Source organism: Mastigoproctus giganteus, chromosome 7, assembly GCF_048544385.1.
Source record: "Mastigoproctus giganteus isolate SK-2022 chromosome 7, ASM4854438v1, whole genome shotgun sequence".
NCBI lineage: Eukaryota > Metazoa > Arthropoda > Arachnida > Uropygi > Thelyphonidae > Mastigoproctus > Mastigoproctus giganteus.
The window spans coordinates 74,326,066-74,345,395 of NC_143581.1; the positions used below are offsets into that span (position 1 = coordinate 74,326,066).

The following is a 19,330-nucleotide window of genomic DNA, read 5'->3' on the forward strand; positions in this document are numbered from 1 at the left end:
CCTTCATACGTATTTCCTGAAAATTACAATCTACAGAAGTTCAAGTCCAATATCAACAAATATCTTCTTTCGTCTTCTCAACCTCCAACCCAAGCACGGTACTAAGTACTATAGGTTTAATACCTCTCGTGTTTGGGGTTCTCATAAAAAAAAAAAAAAAAAAAAAAAAGAGAGGCTTAAGTTCTGCAAATTGCAGTGGCTGGAGACTAGGTACCTGTGCGGTGATCTGATTGAGGTGTATAAGGCCTTGAATGGATTGAGCACGCTGAATTCTGATGGGATCCTTCCACTTGTTCAGATTACGAACCTAAGGGGGCATAAATTCAAATTAAGAAAAGACAGATGTAGAATAGATGTGCGGAAATTTGCCTTTAGCCAGCAGGTGGTTAATTGCTGGAACAAACTTCCATCTGTCATTGTGGAAGTTGATAGGTTAAATAAATTTAAGGAGGAACTGGACAGGCATTTGGAGGGAATGGTGTGATTTTTTTTTTTTTTTTTTTTTTTTTTTGCTGATGCTGCATAAGCTCATACATTTGCTTTCTTTCATCACATGCCGCTACTACTACTACAAAGTAAAAAACAGAATTTCCACTAGCATCCTCTCCAATACCATGATGGAATGGACACGATTTGTCATCTTGTAGGAGAAATATCAAACAGTTCATCTCCAGTAGAAATAAGAAATAACTAATGCTCTAGCAGAAATCTCAGATATGTCTGTATACGAGCTATCTTTGCAGCAGCATAAAATAAAGACTGAGTGTGCAAATAAAATTTCAGCTCAAGACTATTCCATGTAATCAGTTCTTTACAATATTTGAGCTATAGAATATGCTAAACCAGTGTTTTCCAAAGTCTGGTACGCATACCCTCAGGGATGTGCAAAAGGTTTTAAAGGAGACATGGCAGAATTTTTTTATTTTACTTTATCATAGTTTTTTATCTGCAGAGAACAATTCATTAAAATTTAATACAGTGGATTCTGCTTATAGGAATAAGCAGAATCCACTTGAATCAACCGCTTTATTGAATCAGAACTTGAAAACCCGAACCCTTTATATAAGTTGTGGTGTGTAAGGCTCTTCTCTTATCACAATTTCAGTTTTTTGATGATACAGCTGTATAATCCATGATTGTTCAGGTTTTTTTTATTTTATTTTTAGCTTTCATCTAATTTTATGGGACCACACTTTTAATTAATGATCTGTTATATTGCGTATTAGCTCACTGTGTGCATGCATGCATGAGTGCTTGCTGTTTGCATATAGTGACAATGTTTTTTTGAACATCTGTGGGAAGTAATCACTTGATAATTATGCTGTTTGTTTACTGCCTGGTGTCCACCCTTTCTGAAAATAAACTCTACTGTGTTGTATATATGAACAGTAATTGGGTTAATTTTAGAATGCTAGTGACAATAGTCTTTTCGAAAAGAATGCTTTGTTAAATTTTGATTAATTCTTTATTACTCAGTGCATATTGTAAGTTGTGAAATGTTAAAGAAGTGCTTGGTATGTAAAAATTTGAACTTCATTTAAATTTATACATTTTAATACCAATTTCAATACCAAGATAGTAAGTATTAAAAATGTGCTTTCTTCACTAGTTAACATACGTACTTTAATTTCAGACTGGTACGAATCCACCATATTTATCTATGCTGTGCTCGTATTATTTTTATTATTACTTCCATTTTTTTAAAATTATTATTTCTATATATATATAGTATATACAGTACAGTAAACCCCCGCTATTTGTGGTATCTGTATTCGCAGTTTCGCTTATTTGCAGTCGCTGATTTAATATAAAATGAAACCTAAAAAAATGTGAACTTTAAAGCGCCGTGAACATTTTCTGCCATAAAAAAACATGGGCGTGGCTAAAATTATCTTTCCCGATCAAAACAGCGCTCAGTGGGTGGGGGAGAGGGGTGACAAAATCGCGAGCGTGGATGTTTCTCGCTAATCCTTGTTCAGTATGTGTTATGCGCATGTCATGGAAGGTTTCGTCGTTTACTTTTAATTTATATAATTATAAGCATATCAATTTATAAATTGAATAAATTTATATGCTTACAAAAGTGATAAATCTACTGTTTTGCAGTGTAAAACAGACTTTTTCGAGTGTGTTAACAGAAGAAAGTGACTTTATTGTGGACAAGTTCTTTCTAACCCGTACGAAAATATGGCTATGGATAACAAGGGAAATGTGAAAATTTCAAAGAAGGTGATGACATTAGCGAATAAAATTGAGTTATTAGACAAAATTTCTAATGGTGAAAGTGTCTCCTCAGTGGCAAAACATTATAAAATCAATGAGTCAATGGTACGATCAATCAAGAAATTGGAAGAAAAAATCCGCCGTAGTGTCCATGAAAACGCGCTAATTGTTTCAAAAATTTGCTCTGTAACTCGTGATGTTAAATTGGAAAAAAATGGAAGAAGCTTTAAACCTGTGGATAGAAGACCGAACTCAAATTAAAATTCTGTTAAGTTCACTCATCATTCATGAAAAGGCAAAACTCCTTTATCAACACTTTAGCGAAATTGGTGATAGCACTGGCGGGATAAGTTTTTTTGCTAGCAAAGGCGCTGGTTTGAAAGATTTGTTTGAAATTTCTAATAAATATTACATTTAATATTAAATTGTTTCTTATTTTCATTTAGATGCCATATGCTTGCATTTCACTATGTACTGTCTATGTTCATAGTCATATGAAGAAGATGTCTATGACTTGTCTATGACTATGTTCATAGTCATAGACAAGTTTTAGACTAGTTTTTCTAGTCTAAAACCCCTTTATTACTATGGGAGCCATAACTCAGTATTCGTGTTTTCGGTGTTCGCGACATTTCTCAGGAACGTAACCCCCGCTATTTGCGGGGGGTTTACTGTATTTGTAACTTTTATATTAATAAATGAATACCATATATTGTACTGTATTTGCTCTAGGCCAGATAAAATAGTATTATTAAAACTATTCCCAAATTATCTTCTCCTGAGAAGGGATACAACTAAACTCTCCAAAGAGGTATATGATTATTGTAAGTTTTGGAAACACTGCTCCAAACAAATCAACAATTGGGGATCAGGTCCTGACAGAATGTATTATCTCATACCGCAACATTTAGACAAAAAGGACTAAACTCTTTCTTGCTTTTTCTGAATCAGGCCTCCTTCAAAAGCTGTTGTCCTGGCTCATGATTCGAAAATATGGATGCCGATGACATCTCAAACAAGATGAAACAATTCTGGAAATTCACCCTCTGGATTATATGGACACTTGTCTTATTTTTCCCAAAAAGGAGAAGGCAAAATTTGATTGGTACAATCAAATTTTGCTTCTTGGAAACAAGCTGAAGTAAATCCCGAAAACTAATAATGCACACACAGACAGTGGAATTACTTTTTTTTTTTTTTTTTTTATTTGGTAGTTGTTGGCGCATCGGCTTCTGTGGCCATATTGCACCTCCCAAGGTTTGTGGAATTTTTGCATTTTATTCTGATCCATGCCCGAGGTGGGAATCGAACCCGCGACCTTTGGGTTACCAGGCAGGCACTGTGGAATTACTGATTTCTACAGTAATAAGGGGCTCACATCTGGTGAGTATGGGCTTGGCACACCCAGGGTTCTTCTCTTTTTTGGTGATTTCCATCATTCTTCTCTTTCCATCATTCTCTCTCTCTCTCTCTCTCTCTCTCTCTCTCTCTCTCTCTCTCTCTCTCTCTCAGGGTAACTCAGAAATATTTTTTTTTTTGGCTGGTGCAGCATAAGCCTCAGGCTTCCTGCACCATATGGCTAATAATAATAATATAGATGACAACTATGACTCTCTTGGTACCATCCTGCAGGCATACTTCTTCAGGAAACGAACTTGACTTCAAAGATAGATAGACATCACAATAAAAGGCCACATCACTTATACAAAAAATCACACCACCAACTTAAATAGTGCTCATGGAGGAGTAGCAATCCTCATCAATTCTATCTCAGCATATTCCTCTATAAACACCTTTGGGAGCCATATCAGTATGCACCATGATCATCCACATTACATTAAGATTAGTCTCTTTTTATCTTCACTTAACAGTCATATTGCTTAGGAGAACCTCAAAAACAATATGACACCATCTTCTAGATATATGAAGATCATTTAGATATCATTGAGATATATAAAGACAAGCCCATCATTTAGATATCATTGAGATATATAAAGACAAGCCATCATTTAGATGTATGAAGACAAGCAGCTGCAAGTAGAGGTGTAAGTGATTCTTGTTACTTTTGTTGGAACTTGTAGCAGCCTAGAAAGCAGCTGTTGGGACAAACTTGGACCTTCATCAAGGAAAGTCTGCACTTGAAAATATTGTCTTTCAAGATATTTTATAAAGTAATGCATTCTAACAAAATAGTCTGCTAATAATCAAACTAAAATTAAAGCATTTCACTTTTAGGTATTGCCAATATTTTTAATAACTATTTTTATTTTATTTTATTGATTAACAATAATTACTACTTTAATTTGGTAATAAAAATAAAAGATTTTTAAAAATTCGAGACTCCATGCTGGTAAACGGTTGGAGTTAGTGCTATAGTTATAAGATTAAGTATTATTTTTAAAAAAATCCATGCTTAAGGCAGTACTTTAAAAATTTCTTGGCAATATGCTGGGTTAGGTTATTTAAATAACCCAGCAATATATGCTGGGTTATTTGTTTTTCTTATGGAATTTGTGCTGAACACTTATGGCTGATTTTATTTTAAATACATCTTTAAAGGCTGTTGATTACAGTGCTTCATGTGTTGACTTGTAACTTGCTCTATATTCAGTAAATTTGAGTGGGGGGGAGAGCATTCTTTCCCCAGTATGCTTATGACTTTCCCGTTACAGTTATTTAGTTGTTTTTGATATTGATTAGGTCATTTTGAATTATCTTGGATAATTATTGTTGAATAAAAGATAATGAAATTTATAACATTTCATTTATGGTGGTTTTGAAGAAAACTGACATATGATCATTCTTAGAGTAGGATTATGTACCTTTTGTGATTTATCTCATAGTTGAGTGTATGAGCATCACATCTGAAAAAGTGTTAATAACGTATGAAGTAAATTCAGTATTATGATAAGAGAATTATAATCCTCTGTTGATAGCAGATTATAACTTCTTAGAGGAGCAATTAAAAATCTAAAAAAAAAAATATTTTATTTACAGACATTCACAATCGAACAGATATTAGCTGACAGTGTTAGTCCTGATTTGGATGAATTGTCAAAAACCTTTAGCAAGCCTCTTTCAAACACAACTGTTCATGATTACCTTCAGGTGGCACTAGCAAACATGCGCAACAATGTATCAATGGGCATTACAAAGGTTGGAGACATTAATGATAATATTGAGAAGCTGGATCTGGACCCAATTCCGAATACAGTCCATCAAGTGGAAATGTTTAGGTGAAAGTTTTATTAATTTTGTATTAGGCTTTATTAGTGCAAAAAGTTGAACCTTTTATCCATATCCATTTTATGGAATTTTCATTTCATGGTATGTATCATATAATTAACTTTGGATTATTTGCTTTATTAATTTAGAGATATAAAACAATGTACAGTGCATATAGATAAAAAATCGCAAAATATTACTTCGCTGTCCTTTTAATTTGTATTAAGTAATTTATTTAGAGACAGTTCTATATAATGCTAAATAACATTGAATAGCTAACAATTTATTTGTAAAGTTTTGTAATTTCTCTCCTGATAAGGACTTTTATTAGTATATTTTGTATTTCATGGAGATGTTTCATGCAGAACTGGAGATATTGCCCATGGTCCTATACTTGAAAACATGAGCAGACAACCTTTATTACCTTATGAGCTGCTTTTAAAATGAACAAGATCTTAATCAATTTAATTTTTTACAAGTCCACATGCTGATTGCAGTATAAGTATAATTGTTTTATTATAAAGCTCCATTAGGTAGATAGATGAAACTGTGAAGTAAACTTAAGAAAAAAAAAAAAAAAGAATTAAAAAGAGAAAGAAGGTGACTTTTTGAAGTCTATATGGCAGTTTTGAAGGTGCAAACACTGATACTTGTGTGAAGTTTGGGTGTAAGTTTGATCGATATTGGCAATTACCATTGTCTCACATTGTAAATTTGACTAGTTTTTTGTTCACTGGTTTCCTTTTATTAGAACTGCATCATCCTTTGCTTCACTGCAACTCTGGAATACTCAATTTAAAATTTTTCCTTTGGGAGTTTCCATCCCAAACACAGGATCAAGAAATTACAAACTCAAAAGATCGAACAAATTTATTAAGTAGCTTAAGTAAATGATTTAACAATGAAGGTAAAATCCTTTCCAGAAAAAATAAAGGTAGAGTCAGCAATATTATCCGTGTTCAATGGTAATAACATAAGCAACAGTTTGTTTTTTTTTTTTTTTTTTTTAGAGATCAGCATCATTGCCTCTCCAGAAGACACATATACATAATATTTTACATGTATTGTAAAATCCTTTCCAGAAAAAATAAAGGTAGAGTCAGCAATATTAACCCTGTTCAATGGTAATAACATAAGCAACAGTGGTCTTTTTTCTTTTTATAGAGATCAGTGTCGATGCCTCTCCAGAAGACACATATACATAATATTTTACATGTATTGTAAAATCTGGAAAGGGTTTGCTCTGTGTACTGTAGATGTGATTTTTCAATTTCAAGTGGCAAGAAACATGATGTAATCAGACATTTGGAAACAAGTATACAAATAATGTGCATTGCATAGAAAGAAATGCAAAAATAGGCATAGTATTTCACTGTGAACATGACACAGGCACAACATGTGAAAACTGGCAACCTGGAGAGTGCTGTTTTTGAATTTTTTTTCAGTTTTCAGACAATAGATATTAATCAAGTAGGAACTGTCAAAATAAATGTAAACATCTGATGCCATTACATTACATTAACTGTATGTGTTATATGCAGTTTGTTCACCAAGTCTAGAATCATTGTTGTGGAGTGTTTATTTTTTGAAAATAAAAAATAAAAAAATCCAGTATCTCAATCTGTAGTAGCAAAACTTCAAAAAAAAAAAAAAAAAAAAAGTCAGGAAATGGGTTCAGTTACTGAAAATTCTTGCTTTAGTTATCTCAGTATAAAAAACAGTTAAAGCAAAAAAAAAAAAAAAAAAGCTTTGAAATATGTTTCCATTGATTCCACACTATAGATATCTATTAATTTATTGTGCACTTTTCTCACGCTTCATAATCATTTAATGAAATAAACAGTGACAGTTATTTGGAAAACTGTCGTTGTTTATTTGATTCCCATGGCGGGAAGGGAACCTCCTGATTGTATTAATGGCTGCTACTTTGTTTTGTAAATGTAGCAAGTTATAATGAGAAGAATAAGCAGAGCACTGTATACTCCCAATAATCTTACTTCAGCTGTAAGGCATCATGGACCTAAACTGGTGGTACCACCTCTACCAGTTGCTCTTGAACATCTGCCATCAGATCTTATATCTGACATTTGTGATCTAGAGCGATGGTCTCCAGTCACTAGCTGACCTGCAGGTCAGCTAGTGACTTACGAGAATATTTTGTTGACCCACTTGAGAAATTTTGGTTTCTTTCTAAAAATCAAATCATGTAACATTACAAAGAAGAGCACCAAGGCAGTCACTCATTTTTTTACAAAAATAAGTCTGTTTTTTATTTTATAGATAAAAGATTATTACAGTGCACATGTGTATGTAATTTGTACAAATTCTGTAATATCACAATTTAAGTATTGTTAATTGCATAGATAAAAATTAACGTATGAAATAAATTCAGTATTGGGATAAGAGAATTATAATCCTCTGTTGATAACAGATTATAACTTCTTAGAGGAGCAATTAAAAATATAAAAAAAAAATTATTATTCTATTTACAGACATTTGAATTTGAATACTGACCCATTAGCTGAAAATCCAGGGTCAAATTGACAAAAACTGACCCACTTTAAAAAAAAGTTGATGAACATTGATCTAGAAGGTGATATAAACTATTCTGAAGAAGAAATTCACAGCTTTGGATTAAGATGTTTACCTAAACTGAACTTGATGATATCATAAGAGATTTAAATCTATCCAAAGGGGCTTCAGAACTTTTAGGATCAGGACTGAAATTTAGAATATGCTGTCCCCAGAAATGTTCTTTTAATGGTATAACACATTGTGAAAACAAAGAATTGGTTCTCCATTTTTCTGAAGCAGGCTCAGTGATATATTGCAACAACAGTCCTGCATTTATGAACTTTTTTGGAATTTTTTTTACCAACTAGCACAATCAGGCTATTTATTGATTCATTAAAGGAAAGCCCCAAAGGCGTTCTCCGTTGTAATGGAAACAGTTATGTATCCATTCCTGTAGCCAATTCAGCACACAAAAGAAAACTATGAAAATGTTAAGCATATTTTGGGAAAAATTCAGTACAAGGATCATGGGTGGCTAGTTTGTGATTTTGAAGTTGTATTTTGTGTGATTGGGATAACCAGGCAAGAAGCCGAGAAAGAAAAGTGTGGCCACCAAGACAGTGTCTGACACCAAGTTCAAAGAACATTAAAGACCATCCACTAGTAGATCAAAACAAAGTACTGTTACCTCCTCTGCATATGAAGCTAAGCATAAGTGAAACGGTTCATTGAACCCCCGAATAAAGAAGGAAATTGTTTCAAGTGTATTTGCACTAAATTCCCATCTCTTACATATGAAAAAAATTAAAGCAGGAATTTTTGTTGGGTCTCAAATCTGCAAGATTGTAAGACTCTGTATTTGAAGAAACCATGAACTAAACTGAAAGGGATGCTTGGACTGGCTTTAACGATGTAGTACACAATTTTTGGTGAAACAATAAACACCAGATTATGAGAAAATCATGAGTCACATGATTTTCTGAAAATGTGGTACATTGGGTTGTTAAGGTACACCTCTTGTGTGTTCATCTTTATTATTTCCCATAAAATTTAGGTAGTTTAAGTGAAAAGCTGGAGGAAAGGCTCCATCAGGATATAAAAGAAATGGGAAAAGGTCCCAAGGGGGATGGAATGTCAATATGCTGGCTGACTACTGCTGGATACTAAAAAAAAAAAAAAAAAGGAACAGCCTCTGAAACTAGCTGTCTGAGGAAGTAAAAAAAGTAGTGCAAATTTAACCCAGTTTAGTGTATAAGAAAACCATTTAGTCACCTATGCTTGACAGAAGGACATATCCTTTGATATTTCTGTTTTTACATATTTTTATTGGTATTTTTTATACAAATAAAAATAACTTATTTGTATGTATTTATAGCAGCAATTTGTGAATAAATTGCCTTACTAAAAATGCAAAATAAATCAATTGCATCTCCACCAAACAAAGTGGAGATGCAATTTTATTATTTTTTATATTGTAAAAATTCTGATGTGATAGAGCACATTATAAGTAACTGTGAAAATGTCCATTAAAAGGGTAGTTCAGATTTTATTATCAGCAGTAAAACATAAGGAAACCTTTCTTAAAATGCAGACCATGTAATCATTCAAAAAAAATTTCTTAGCTTAATTTTTTATAATGAAAGAATAATAGTATAGAAATGCAAAATTAGGTGTAGCATTTCATGTGTGCTGAATGTTTATTTGCATTTTTTATCATAGAATATAATCTTCCTATGAGCTATGTTAATCATGCAGGCATGTTATTGAGAAATATGTTTCCTGCTAGTGAAATTATAAAAAAATACAATTGTTGAAGAACAAAAACAACAAGCATTGTTAGGCAAATTGCACAGGAAGAAGAGGTACTAATGGCTCTGAAAAATGTGCCATTTTTGATTGCTGCAGATGGTTATGAACTAAGTCAGCCTTTCCCAAACTGGGGTCCGTTGACCAGTTCCAGGGGGTCCGCGAAACATTCAGAAGGTATCAAGTAATGTGTTTATATTTCTTAAAAAATATACTGATAAAATAACAACGGATTTCGTTATAGAACATTATTTATTTTCTATATAATTAATATATATAATCGTATATATATATTTAAAATTATTCATTCTATGTATAGCAAATTGATGATAAATAAAGTTATTATTAAATATCTGTATAAAAACAAGTATAAAGTTGAGTTGTTTCACTCATAACTTTGAATTTTCTTTTTAGAAAACCCAGTGTGTGTGTGTGCACACACACACACACACACACACACACACACACACACACACACACACACACACACACACACACACACACACACACACACACACACACACACACGTTTGCAGACCCCTATATTTATATATGGGGGTCTGCAAACATGTTTTGATTTTTGAAGGGTCTGTAAATCTCAGTAGTTTGGGAACCTCTGATCTAAGTGATTCCAAACCCCTACTAATGGTGGCTTTTCATAATAAAAAAAAATAAATTGGAAGCAGCTATTCCTCAGTGCCAACAATGGGCATCGTCTTCTGAACAGTTCAAAAACTATGTGGGATTCTTTTTGAAATCTGTCTTGAACCTAAAAACTGGAGAAGGCATTAAAAGAAGAGATTAAGTGCTTTGTGGGAATAGGCTGTCCTATTAACTCATTAATTTGCATGCTGAAAAAGGGACTGTATGCTTTCCTATGAAAGTGCAGGAATATATGGAATGAAGTCTAGATATTGTAAATTAGATTAATAAAAAATTATTGAATTTATTTAAATCTATATTTCTAAAAAAGAAAGATAGATTTAAAGTTTCAATTAATATATGCCACTGAAGTAAAGAAATTTTGAAGTATGGCTATCTTTGCATAAATATGTTTAACTAGACTGATAGAGCAGTGTAAACCTCTCACAGCTGTACAGAGGAGGTTAGAAGTGGTGAGAAAAGGAATATGAGCACCTTTGAGAGTTACCACATTGTAAAATACAACAAGCCATCACTAGTGAGTGGCACTGATGCCTAACAAGAATTTTGATTGAAGACAAAGAAGTAACCGCCTAACGATAAAGAACTTCTGAATTGCTAGCTTCTGGTGAAATCAATCCTAAACAGGCCAGATAAGCTGATAAGGCATGTTATTCTCACTCACAAGATAGTCTGTTCATATCATATTCCTCTCTTCTGGCTTGAATAAAGCAATCATTTTGTTTCTTTTAAATGTTATACCAAGGCTTGAAAATCTGAACATAGCTTTTCAATGTTTTTCATATTCACATACTGAGGTAATTATACATAGATATGTTGAAGAATGTTTTATGCAAATTTATTACACCAGCTATTTTTAAATATTCTTGTTTATACTCTAGCATGACCACCAGGTCAGTGGAGTTTACAATAAATCATCAATATAAACTTTAATTGTATTTAGCAGTCATGGCTTCAACCCTGGTCCACTCAAAGAGCTCGTGTTACTGCACTCTTGCTCCTGACCACTTGGCTGTCTTCCACTTTGTAAGTTGATTATCATAGCAGAATAAACTAGAGCAGCGTTTCCCAAACTGGGGTCCATGGAACAGTTCCAGGGGGTCCGCAAAACGGACCCTCTTCAATTGGTCAAATTATTCGTTCTGTGTATAGAAAATTGATAATAAAGTTTTATTATTATATATTTATGTAAGAATAAGGTTGAGTTGTTTTAAACATAAAACTTTGAATTTTCTTTTCAGAAAACCCAGTATTTACACACACACACAGAGAGAGAGAGAGAGAGAGAGAGAGAGAGAGAGAGAGAGAGAGAGAGAGAGAGAGAGAGAGAGAGAGAGAGAGAGAGAGAGAGAGAGAGAGATACAGTGCTGTAGTTGTAAAATTAGTAGAAGGTATACTCTACGAATGTTATGAAAAGCAGAGAGTATACTGTGCATATCAGGCTTATTAATTGAATTCACTTTGGTCACATAAAATAGAAAACAAGAAAGTATATGCTATTCACCTAAAAAAAAAATTCAGAGTATTCGGCATATATTCTCCACTACACCCTTGTGTGTGTGTGTATAGGGGTCTGTAAGCTTTTTTTGATTTCTGAAAGAGTCTATATGTTTATCTCAGTAGTTTGGGAACCACTGAACTAGAGTGATGGTTCTAACTTGGTTGTAGGCATTTCTATTGCTGAGGTGATGTAGATTTTAAAACAAGAGGGGAAGATTCTGTCCCCTTGTCTTATTCTATTGTTTATCAAGGAAATACTTAATTGCTTCAGTGAGGAAGTACTTGATTGCTATATGTGACTACATGGTGCCCAAGTTCTTATTGAAAAATATTGTTATAAATGCTGAGATAGCACAAATTTTATCAATTGGCAGTGCATTATTTTCAAATTTGAAATTTTTTGTGGAAAAGTTTCTAGTACTTCCTGGTGTTATTAAAGATAATGAGATAGATGACGCAGTAGATGTTTTGCAGCATCAGTTCTATTAGTTTCAGTGAGAACTTATGAGAAACTATTAAAAGAACAAAGAGTTGATGTACAGTGGCCCTTGTTGGAGAACTGACAAGTGCACAAGGAAGCTGGAAATATGAATTATATTATCCAAAGTCATGTTTGGGATTTTAGCAGTTCCTCATAGCAATGCTGAATGTAAGAGGATATCCATCCAACTGAGAAAAATAGAGTGAGTTGAGATTTTCTATTTCTGGTGAAGCTTTGAAAATATTCCTGACAGTCAAGTTTAGATTGCAGGGTCATTTCTGAAGAGGGCAAAATGTACAACAGAGTCACGAAGAAGCCATTAGTTGATATCTAAAAGGTATTCCAAACAAAATTCTGAAAATAGAAAAATCTTAAAGTAAGCTTATGTTTCAAAGGGTAGTGTACTGGTAAATGATCCTATATTTCCATTTTAATGTAAAATGTGTATGTTGTTAGCAAAATTAAATTTCCAGTGCAGTGGGAACTAAAAAATCTCCTGAGTTTTTTTGCCCTCCTGTTTTTTTTGCAAAGAACCTCCTATTTTCTGCCTGTTTTGGCCAAAATAGGTATAAAACAGGAAGAAATGTCTTTAACATACTTAATTGATTACAAAATAAATAATTTTTACTTTAAACCCAGTGAAGTTAAGTAGCTTACTTCAGAGACCAAAGAGAAGGAAATACCATATTTTGTGGATTGTAAGTTGCACTTGTCAAGTCAAAAAAAAAAAAAAAAAAAGGAAAGGACTTGCTATTCTATCTTCTCTTCCTTTCTCAAGGCTGACTTCTACTTTTCCCCACATTTCCTCTGGATGAGTGGCTGCTCAGTGTGTTTTGGGGATTCCCCCTCCTCCTTAACTGCATGGAAATTCTTCAGGACAGAGAATTTCTATTTCCATAGTTAGTAGTTAATATTAGTGACAAATGATGCAAGAAAATAAGCTTATACAGCATCAACAAAAAAAAAAAAAAAAACCCAACACTTCTTATTTTACCAGTTTATCTCCTTTAACAGTTTATCTAATTTTTCCTTGAATTTATTTATATTATCGATCTCTACAACATCAGATGAGAGTTCAACCCCCTCTGTCTGAAGGCAAATTTATGCACCTTTAACCTTCAATCATCCTTCTCAGTTTGAATTTATGCCCCTCGTGTGCAGTCTAAGCAAGAGGAAGAATTCCATCAGCATTGAGCTTACTCAATCCGTTCAAGGCCTTAAACACCTCAATCAGATCTTCTTGCAGATGCCTAGTCTCCAGATGCTGCAATTTGCAAAACTGAAGCCTTTCTTGGCAAGAGCACATTTTTGCTCCACTCATGTCTTATTGCTCTTCTCTGCACCCATTCCAACAGATCCACATCCTTCCTAAAATTGGCTTACAGACATTGAGACATATGATGCAAGAAAGCAAGCTTATAGAGCCTCAGCCAAAAAAAAAAAAACTTCCCATTTTTTCCCAAAAAAAAAAAAAAAAAAAACCCCTTCCCATTTTTTCCCAAAAAAAAAAAAAAACCATCCAGTTACTCCAAATGGCTGTCTAGTCCAGCCTTAAATTTATTTAAGCTCTCAACTTCCGCAACAACAGATGGAAGTCTGTTCCAGCAATCAACTACCTACTGGCTAAATGCAAACTTCCACACATCTATTCTACAACTGTCTTTCCTCAATTTGAATCTATGCCTCCCTCAAGTTATTAATCTCAGCAAGTGGAACTATTCTATCAGCATTGAGCCTGCTCAAACCATTCAAGTCCTTGTACACCTCAATCAGATCATCTTGCATGTGCATAGTCTCCAGATACTGCAACTGACAGAATTTACGCCTCTCCTGGTAAGAGAACCCTTCTGTTCCTCTCACCAATCTTGTTACCGTTCTCTGTACTCGTTCTAGCAACTCTACATCCTTCCTAAAATGAGGCCTCCAGACCTGTATACAGTACTCAAGGTGTGGCCTGACCATTGCCTTATACAAAGGTATAATCACCTCCTTGTCTCTGCTAGAAAAATCCCTATATATCATTGACAAAGCTCCATGACCTGCTCTGGCAGCCTGTCTGTACTGCTCAGAGAACTTCATTTCTGACTGCACAATTACCCCAAGGTCTTTTTCATTCTCCACCTCCCTGAGTGTAGTACCACACAGTTGGCCATTTCTCTTGGGTTTCTGCTACCCATATGCAGTACTTTGCATTTGTCAGTATTAAACTTAAGTTGCCACTTCTCAGCCCATCTACCTAACTTTTCTAGATCCTGTTGCAGTAGCATACTGTCTTTATTATCATTAACAATCTTGCTAATCTTTGTAAACTTGGACATTAAGCCTGATATACCTTCTTCGATATCATTATTAAATACACAAAACAACAATGGGCCCAGCACCGAACCCTGGGTGGACTAATATCATTAGTCTACGTAGAGCAGTGTCCATTGATTACCACTCTCTGCCGTCTGCCACTCAACTGTCTCTTTATCCATTGCAGTAACTTGCCCTTAATGCCATGCCACTCCAATTTTACAGCAGTCTTCCATGTGCAACAGTACAAAACTTTCCTGAAATCCAAGTATATGATATCAAAATTATTTTTTGCATCTAGTTCCTTTGTGACCACGTCGTTGTATGCAATCAAATTGGTCAGACAAGACTTTCCCTTAACAAACCCATGCTGTGTCTGAACTATTACTGCAGTCTTGTCTAGGTGATCCTACATCACTTCTTTAACCAGTGACTCCATTATTTTCCCCAGAACAGTTGTTGTTGTTATTTGGTTTTTAGGAGCATTAGCAACTAAGGCCATATTGCTCCAGGAATATGCGGTGGTCATTCCCCGACCTTTCCGCATCCTCCATATTTGGTGGTGACGGGCTCGAACCCCGGTCTAATCAAGAAGCGTGTGTTACGCACTGCTGCTCCTTCCCACCTGGCTATGGAGGCACCTCCCCAGAACAGAAGTTAAACTTGCAGGTCTATAATTATTTGTGTCACCCTTTGAACCTCCTTTGTGAATTGGGGATACATTTGCATATCTCCAGTTCATGGGGACCTCCTCCCCTGAATCTAAGGATGCTCTCATAATTTTGGCCAAGGGTTTGCTTACTTCCCTCACTGCCTCCTTCAATATAACTGGATATATTCCATCTGCTACAGGTGTCTTTTTTATGTTTAACTTCAACAATTTCTCCTCCACTTTACTCTCTTTTATTACAAAATCATTTAGCTCCATGTTAAGAGTTTAGTAAACTTCTGTCCTCCCCTTCCTTACTCAATTCTACATGTGTGAATGTAGATGCAAAATATTCATTCAGTTTGTCAACTAACTGAGCAGGATCATCAGTAGTCAAACGATTTATGTTAAGTGGACCAATCTGATTCATCCCCTTCTAGAGTTTACATAAGTAAAGAAGTCTTTGCATCCTTTGCCAAGGATTTCTCATAATCAGCTTTTGCTTGCCTAACCTCCTTTGTGACCTGATTACAGACCAACTTATATCTGCCGTAGGCTTCTGTGTCACCTGCTAATTTATATGCATTCCATGCATTTTTGTTCTCTGCCACGAGTTTCGTTATTTCATCTGACATCCATTTAGGCCTAAATCTTGAACAGTATTTCTTAGTTGGTATGAGATTGGGTTGGCATGTGTGCAGTACTCAAGTTTTGGCCTAGCTATTGTCTTATACAATAGGATGATCATCTTCTTATTGCTGCAGGACAAAAATGTATGTATATCACTGACAAAACTCCATGGAACTGTCCTGGCAGCCCATCTGTACTGTGAAGAGAACTTCATATCTGACTGCACAGTGAGCCACCTAGATGATTTTCATTCTCCACTGTCCTGAGTGTGGCACTCTATATAACTACTTCCCATATGAAGTACTTTGCATTTTTCAATATTAAACTTGAATTGCCACTTCTCAGCTATCTTCCTAATTTTTCTAGATCTTGTTGCAGTAGCATACCCTTGACTGCGATTAACTACCCTGCCAACAACCTTGTATCACCTGTAAACTTTATTAAGTCTGATATGCCTTCATCAATATCATTAATTAATATAGAAAGCAAAAATGGGTCCAGCACTGAAACATAGGGGGACAACAGTATCAAAAGCTTTTCAGAAAGTTAAGTATATGATGACACAGTTATTCTTTGCATCCAGTTCGCTTGTAACTGCATCATACTATCCAACCAGATTGCTCAGATGAGATCATCCCTTAACAAATTCATGCTGTGACTGCATAACTGCATTCCTTAGATGGCCCTGCATTACTTCTTTAACCAGTGACTCCATTATTTTCACTGAAACAGATGTAAAGCTAACAGGTCTGTAATGATCTATGTCTCCCCTTGATTCTCCTTTTTGAATTGGCAATACATTTGCACATCTCCAGTCTATAGGGACCTCCCCTGAATTCAGGGATGCTCTCATAAATCATAGCTAAAGGTTTGCTTACCTCTTTTGCTGTCTCCTTTAATATAACCTAGATAGATCGCATCCACCCTATGTGCCTTTTTAATGTTTAGCTTCACAAAATTGTTCAGCTCCCTACCAAATTTGACTCACCTCTGGCATCCTCTTCCCTAAAAAAAATGTGTGAATTGTAGATGCAAATACCCATTCAGGTTGTTACCAACCTGAGCAGGATCATCATAATTTAATCTGTTCATATCTAGTGGATCAATGTGATTAATGCCCTTCCTTCTAGTGTTTACATAAGTAAAGAAGTGTTTACTGCTTTTCTTTGCGTTTTTTGCTAGAGACTTCTCATTATCTGCCTTAGTTTACCTAATCTCCTTTATAACTTGATTGCAGGCTAGTTTATGATGGCATCTCCTTGTCAAAAAAAAAAAAAAAAAAAAATTGCAGCAACTTTTTTTTTTTTATTTTAAACCATGATGACATTTTCCATATGGAGCCTAGAGCCTTAGCCTCTGGGTCATATCCATACGTGTAAGACTGATTACCAGTTATAGCATTTTGTAAAAAATGCAAAGTCTGACACAGCTTGCTCAGAAAACACAGACGAGATGAGAACTTGATTCTCTCTTTCATCTCAAGCAAGAATGCATAGAATAAACTTGCTGCTTGCTCACAGCATACTCAAATCTTTAGTCAGAATGTCCTGAACCAGACCAAGTGAAAGAGATATTTCCTCAATAATTCCTTGAATGGTTAGTTGTCAGTTCAATAAAATGATGTTGCAGACTTCGTTAATGTTTTGATTGTTTATGATGTTGACAGGTGATTACTTCTTTTTTTCAATTTAAGCAAAAAGTGTTTCCCTCATAAAACCTTTGAAGCTACTTGAAAACAGATTTTTTTCATTATCTCCTTAAATAGTAGCAATCATATCATGGGTTTATGTAGTTGATTTTCCAGGTTTGCAAAAAATGTAATGGTCACAATGAACAAAAAACATCGAACACACAAGAAATAGAAAAAAAAAAAGTTTGCCCAAAACAGCTATCCACTAGACTGGTGCATAAAAAGTTAAAATTTTGATGCACACATGCTCAAATGATGTTATTGTTGGTTCCACTTGCCATCTTTCTGCTATGCATTCAAAAATTATATAATCATTCTACAAACGTTTTGATCAAACTTTGTAACTTGAGTAGGCTGTCAAAGTGCCCTCAGTGGCAGACTAGCTGGTATGATAAATTGCTATCTGCACTTGTTTGGAGAAGTCCTCTGAGTTCGAGTCCTGTCGATGACTAAAGGAATTTCTAAAGCCTTCTTCATTTCATTTTGCAGTTATATATATATTTATAATCATTCTGCAGTTATATATATATATATATATATATATATAATCATTTTGCAGTTATATATATATATATATATATATATATATATACAGCAATACCTCACATAGCACTGATAATTGGTACCGAAACTGTTCCGTGTTATGTGAAACCATGCTGATTGAGGTATAATTATAATGGGTTTTAATTGAATGCGTACCAGAGAAACAAATTATAATAAATCTATAAACAATTTGCAGTTGATAGCCAATTAAAAGGATTTGAAATTAAAAGTTTTGCAAAAATTTTATTAATGAAAGGTAACATCATTAGAGATGAGAAAAAAGCTTTATTGTTTATTTAGGTATTTCAATAATAAAGTCCAGTGAAGTTGTCTCTTCTTTTTCTCGGTGTACAAGTTTTTGACTGCACCTTAAGGTGCAATCAAAAACTGTACACCGAGAAAAAGAAGCATCAAAGAAGCATTTTTTGTAGCATCAAAACCCATCTTGTAAAATTTGCCATATCTTGATGCTACGTTCAACATCCGGATTTCCATTCATAATTGCCCTGCAGGCCATGTCCACCCCCCCCCAAAAAAAAAACTTTCTCCAATTCTTCTGTTGAAAATTTATTTGGTGCCGCAGTGTTATCCACTTTAGAATTGTTTTCCTCTTCTTCATATGCAGTTTGCTCATCAGTTTCAAGGAGAGTTGCATCATCTAAGTCATTTGCATGTGAGTCATTGCAGTCACATACTTTGGCAGTGTCAAAAAGTTTAAAATCCCAAGTCTCTTCTGACCTTCACAATGTCGTTGGCAATTGTCTGAATTTGTAATTCAAAACCAGTGAAATAATTTGCCAAATGGGGCAAAACATGCTGTCAAACAGAATGCATGTTTTTGGCAGCGATTTCTAACCAAGATACAAATATATTTTCGATCATATTTAAAGGAGTAAAAAATAAATTGTGAAATGAAAAGCTATCATGTCGTCTTGTCAGGATGGAATTAAGAATACTGAACACTGTTGCACTTTGCTGGTGACTGTTCGAGGGAAGCTACTGGCACACGTGCATGTGAGACAATAGAGTTGACACTGCAGCATATATGTGCACATTCCTAGGTTACAACAATGCAGCATATATACACAGTACATATCTAGGCTATTGAATG

The 19,330-nt window shown here is 34.5% G+C and overlaps 1 protein-coding gene across 3 annotated transcripts in view; it reads left to right on the top strand.

Annotated features, from left to right (window-relative positions):
* LOC150083000 (protein tweety-like) overlaps positions 1-19,330 on the top strand; it is a 472,105-nt gene that overhangs the window by 244,608 nt on the left and 208,167 nt on the right. For all 3 annotated transcript variants that reach the window (XR_016547147.1, XM_090376971.1, XM_090376972.1), the window contains exon 5: positions 5,221-5,459. Coding sequence is in view for 2 of the 3 variants with exons in the window: in XM_090376971.1 (XP_090233097.1) it covers positions 5,221-5,459 (239 nt within the window). In the remaining variant the exon portion in view is untranslated. The remainder of the gene's footprint in view (positions 1-5,220; positions 5,460-19,330) is intronic.